General features: G+C 39.4%; 1 protein-coding gene across 1 annotated transcript; it reads left to right on the top strand.

Annotated features, from left to right (window-relative positions):
• The first annotated feature begins 7 nt into the window (after window positions 1-7).
• LOC113472261 (ATP-dependent DNA helicase pif1-like) lies at window positions 8-2,020 on the top strand. The gene is made up of 2 exons (XM_026831935.1): window positions 8-153; window positions 271-2,020. The coding sequence occupies exon 2, from the start codon at window positions 883-885 to the stop codon at window positions 1,726-1,728; it is 846 nt and encodes a 281-aa protein (XP_026687736.1). The 5' UTR covers window positions 8-153; window positions 271-882; the 3' UTR covers window positions 1,729-2,020.
• Window positions 2,021-5,553: the final 3,533 nt, after the last annotated feature.

The raw sequence follows: 5,553 nt of genomic DNA on the forward strand, positions 1-5,553 counted from the left end.
CGCTTAATCGAGCTATGGATTTATGCAATATTATATCTAAGTCGCCACATAACATAGACATTTGTTCAGACTCTTTATCCTCTATTAAAACCTATTTGTTATCGTTACACAGCTTACACCAGTGATGATGATCGTGCCGTGTCATTGTTTTAGGTTTTTGTTTAAATTTTAACCTTTTGCGGACAGATTCATGTGTCACATGAAATCATGGTTCCGCCATTATGGTAGGAGAAATATAACTTAAATCTGGCGACCGTGTCATTGTTTTAGGTTTTTGTTTAAATTCTAATACTTTTTTTTTTAACAACATAATTTTATATTTTCTTTTATATGTATTGTTAAGAAATTAGGAATTATTGTAAAAAATGGGTAGCCCCCGTCGAAATATTAATAAATAAATAAATGAAACCCCCCTCTGTAATATAGCTAAGCAGAGCGACATGGCTAAGGTTTTAAAGGACTGCAAACTAATATTATAGTGTGGGACGAGTGCACAATGGCCCAAAAGGCTGGGTTTGAAGCGCTGGACCGCACCCTCCAAGACATTTGTAGCAGTCGAAAGCTCATGGGGGGGAAAACTGTTCTGCTGTCGGGAGACTTTCGACAGACACTCCCGGTTGTTTCCCGTGGGACCTTAGTGGTGCAGTTGTTAAAGCGTTGGACTTTGGATCTGGAGGTTGGTGGTTCGAGTCCAAGTTATGTCATAAAATTTATCTAGGTGAAATAATCGGGGAACGATGTTTGTGGCAAGCATTTAAACATGTTTAACACAATTAAAATTCCTTTTTTGTTTCCCGTGGGACCCGAGCAGATGAGGTTAAAGCCTGTCTCAAGGCATCTGTTCTGTGGCCAAAAATAACTGTTTTATCATTAAAACTTAACATGCGAGAGTACCTGTACGCGGATGAACAAGCAGATGCCTTTTCAAAACTTCTTCTTGAAATAGGAGACGGTAAATACCCTGAACAGAACAACAAGATAGCCATTCCTTCTGAACACTGTACACTACTAACTGACTTTAACTTATTCTTAGATACTATGTATCCGGATCTCGACAAGCCCCATATCATTGTCCCATCCTGGTTAAAATCCAGAGCTATTTTAACACCCAAAAATGACAGCGCTCTTGAAATTAATAATCAACTTTTATCGAGGATGTCAACCGATGTTAAAATATACAATTCTATAGATACTATTATTGAAGAGGAAGAAGCTGTAAATTATCCTACAGAATTTTTAAACACCCTGAATCCGCCCGGCCTACCTCCCCATGAGTTACGCTTGAAAGTCGGGGCCCCCATTATTCTTTTACGAAATTTAAAACCCCCTAAACTGTGTAACGGCACAAGACTGCAGGTAAAAACATTGCTAAGAAATATAATTGAAGCCACAATATTCACGGGGATAGGTCAGGGAGAGACAGTCTTCATCCCGAGAATACCACTGATACCTTCTGATTATCATTTTAATTTTAAAAGGACGCAGTTTCCTGTAAAACTTTGTTTTTCCATGACAATAAATAAAGCACAGGGACAAACATTAGATTTAGTTGGTGTAGATCTAAGGACGGAGTGTTTTTCGCATGGCCAACTATATGTTGCATTTTCAAGAGTTGCATTGTTGCATTTATGTTTCATTTTCTTCAAAGGCCCTCATTGTTTTAGCCCCAGATGGAAAAACCAGGAACTTGGTGTACAAAGAAGTTTTATTTTAGTTTTTATCTCATAGTCTCATAGTTTGGTGTTGTTGTTTTATCGTCATAGACAAAAAGTTTCACATGAAACTGCACCCTCTTAAAATTAAAATGCCTTTAGCCATACGGCCATGCATTTATGCATCCGGCCATGTGTTTATACATACGGCCATGCCTTTATGCCTCCGGCCATGCCTCAGCCACGCGCAAGCGGGCGAAGCCTGCTTGTTGAAAATATTTCTAGTGATCCATAATCAATAGCTGAGGTAAGTAAGTATTTTGTATACCACCTTTTCCCACTGAAGAAACATTGACTTTGGTTAAAATCTGGATGAGTGACTATCCGATTTTAATCAAATTGTTACAGTCGCGTCCTTGGACCATACCGGTATATCACACCAAATTTCATCGCTTTACGACTAACCGTTCTTGAGATATTTTGTATACCACCTTTTCCCATTTTCCCATTTAAACCTGTAGTACACCCATACATACGTACAGACCATGGGCTAAAAACCATTTTTTTTGGAATCAGGGGACCCCAAAACGGATATTCCCACCCATTTCCCGATTTCGAAAATTTGGACCGATTGCAATACTTTCTCATTACCTTGTATAGGTTCCCTATACGTAAAGGTAATAGAAAGTAAAAAGATAGCTGGCAGAGATGTTTTATATATTGAGTTGATTGTTTTAAATACATATTTATCTCATCCTCTGGCTGTCAAAAGTTACTTTTTTTTTAAGAGGTTTGACAGAGGGAACTGTAACTGCTATGGTCTCATCGTCCCGAAATCGAAGAGAGAAGGAAGACACAGGATAGGAGCCAGCCGTTCCGAGAACGAACATTATCCCATCAGGATGAAATTCGCCCCGGGCGGGAATCGAACCCGTGGCCTAGCGCTTACAAGGCAGACGCACTACCAACTAAGCTAACTAGGCTGGCTAATAGTTACTTTAATATCAGCAATTTCAGCATAGACCAGTAGTTTAGAAGTGAAGGGGCTCATGCTATTAACCATTACAGTCAAGTACTTGCTACAATGTGGTGTATGTGTAATCCTGAGGACACACCATCTGATGGTTCTGACTACTGACAGTAACTGACGCCGTTCCCAGATCTACAGAATAGCATAGCGCATTGACATCTTGCCAGGAGTGGACAAACTGTTACAGACAGACATGATTACAGACTAAACTTCTAACAACTAAATTAAACTAAACTTCATCTCTGCCAGCCTAGTTAGCTTAGTTGGTAGCGCGTCTGCCTTGTAAGCGCTAGGCCGCGGGTTTTATTCCCGCCCGGGGTGGATTTTATCCTGATGGGATAATGTTCGTTCTCGGAACGGCTGGCTTTCTCCTATCCTGTCTTCCTTCTCTCTAATAAACCTCTCAAAATTGATATTTGTGCACATACAATATTGTATACTGAAACACAAAATAAACCTCTCAAAATTGATGTCAATTTGCTTAAAGATCCAGAAATCAAAGACAAATTCACCGCTGCTCTCCACCACAAGCCTAATAAAACAAACTGGGACGGCATTAAATCAGCAATGATTCAGTCAGCAAACGAAACGTTAAAACCAAACAGGAAGCGTAAACATCCATGGTGGAATGAAGACTGCAATAAGGCAATAGCAAACCGGAGGCAAGCGTGGCTGAAATGGAACAGTAGAAAAAGTGTGGAAAACCATGGAAACTTCTTACAAGTCAGAAAAGAAACAGCAAAACTTATCACTGCAACAAAAAGGAAGTTTAACAAAACCCAAATTCAAGAAATACAAGAAAATTTCCAAAAGCACCACACCCGCGAGTTTTATCAAACTTTCAAAACTCAATTAACAAAGTTCAAACCACCCACACTACATGTCAGGGGAACTGATGGTAAATTGAACTTAAACGACAAATCTTGTGCTAAAGCCTTTGGTCAATACTTTTCATCTTTACTAAATGCAGAAGATCCCCAGGAATACCTTGACTTCTATCCGAGTGTTCCTCCATCTGACAGTCCTCCACCCACTCTTGATGAAGTCATGGATGTGATACGTGGTATGAAGAATAACAAGGCTGGAGGTGAGGATGGTATCCTGGCTGAGATGTGGAAGAATTCAGATTATGATACTGTCAAACACCTTCATAACACAATCACCGAAATTTGGCAAACAGAAACCCTACCGCCAGATTGGACTGTTGCAGTTATTCATCCACTCCATAAGAAGGGGGATAAGAGGGATTTGAACAATTACAGAGGGATTTCTTTACTCCCTGTGACATATAAGATCTTATCGAGATTGCTGTTAAATAGAATGGAACCTCTTCTTGATCAACACTTAGGAGAATACCAGGCCGGATTCAGAAAATCGAGATCCTGTGCAGAGCAGATACATAACCTAAAGTCTGTAATAGCCTACGCCAAGTCAAGATCAAAGAAATTCGTTGTCACCTTTGTCGATTTTCAAAAAGCGTACGATTCCATCAACCGAGAAACCATTAGAAATACACTTTTTGAGTTTGGTCTGGATCAAAAGATTGTAAATCTTACTTGTAAAACCCTCGAAAATACAATATCAAAGGTGAAATTCAGAGGTGAGCTTTCAGAACCTTTTCAAATAGCCACAGGAGTGAGGCAAGGCGATCAGTTATCTCCGTTGTTGTTCAACTGTGTTTTGGAAAAAATCATCAGAGAATGGTCTTCTACAATACCTACAACTTCTGGAATTCAAGTGGGATACAAACGAGATGGTCTTCTGGTTAATTGTTTAGCCTTTGCCGATGATTTGGCACTCATTGCAAACAACATTGAGGAAGCAACAACTCAGATATCTATTCTTCAATCATTAGCTGCAAAAACTGGCTTGAAGATTGCATTCAATAAGACCGAATTCATCTCAAACATCAAAGACGCACCTCAATCCATAACAATAGGTCAGCAAGACATAAAGCAATCGAAGAGATTCAAGTATCTTGGTGAAATCATTACACCTGATGGATCGGAAGTTCCAGCTATAGAAAGTAGATGTGCCAAGTTGGAAGGGGCGTTCCACCTCTGTAAAGATCTTTACAAAAGTCGAAGTTTATCTCTGAACCTCAAAATATGTCACTACAATAGCGTGATTAGACCTTCGGCCTTATATGCATCAGAAACTTTAAATATGACAAAAAAAGGTCCCCTTCGAAAACTAGAAATCAAAGATAGAAAAATGTTAAGAAAGATCCTTGGCCCTGTAAGAGAAAATAATGAATTCCGCCGTAGACATAATAACGAACTTTTCGACCAATGTGAAGACATCATAACAACAATGAGGAAGCGTCGGCTGATGTTCTTCGGTCACCTAGAAAGAATGAATCCTGCAAGATTTACCCATCGTCTTCATAATTCTATTTCCAATAAAAAATCCTATTCAAAATGGACTCAGCAGGTGAAAAAGGACTTACAAGAAGGTGAGCAAAAGTTGATCTTTCCTTTAAGACCAAGACGATAAACTTGCTCCTCAAAACTAGACCGTTTAACATTTGATCCCAATTTTCCCAATATCTTTTCAGAAATGGAGTTTTCCGCCACTTGTCGCCACTCGATTAAGGTAATGTCGACTCTCGATAATTCAAACCTTCGATAATTCGAAACTCTCGATAAATCGAAGCAACTGTCTGGTCCCTTGAAAAACTCTCGATATCTTCATGAAAAGGACTGTGGCAAATTTGCTGATCAGTGGCGTATATGTATAAGAAACCTTTAGCCAACACCTGGGAGCAGCCTAAGACGCGTTTCGTTTTTATTTGAACTCATCAGTTGGACATAGCTCTCAGGTGCTGGCCAAGAATTTGGAAGTGTTATTTATACTTCAGAGATGGAAATT

The sequence above is a fragment of the Diaphorina citri genome, unplaced genomic scaffold (genome assembly GCF_000475195.1).
Source record: "Diaphorina citri unplaced genomic scaffold, Diaci psyllid genome assembly version 1.1 scaffold4527, whole genome shotgun sequence".
Lineage (NCBI taxonomy): Eukaryota > Metazoa > Arthropoda > Insecta > Hemiptera > Psyllidae > Diaphorina > Diaphorina citri.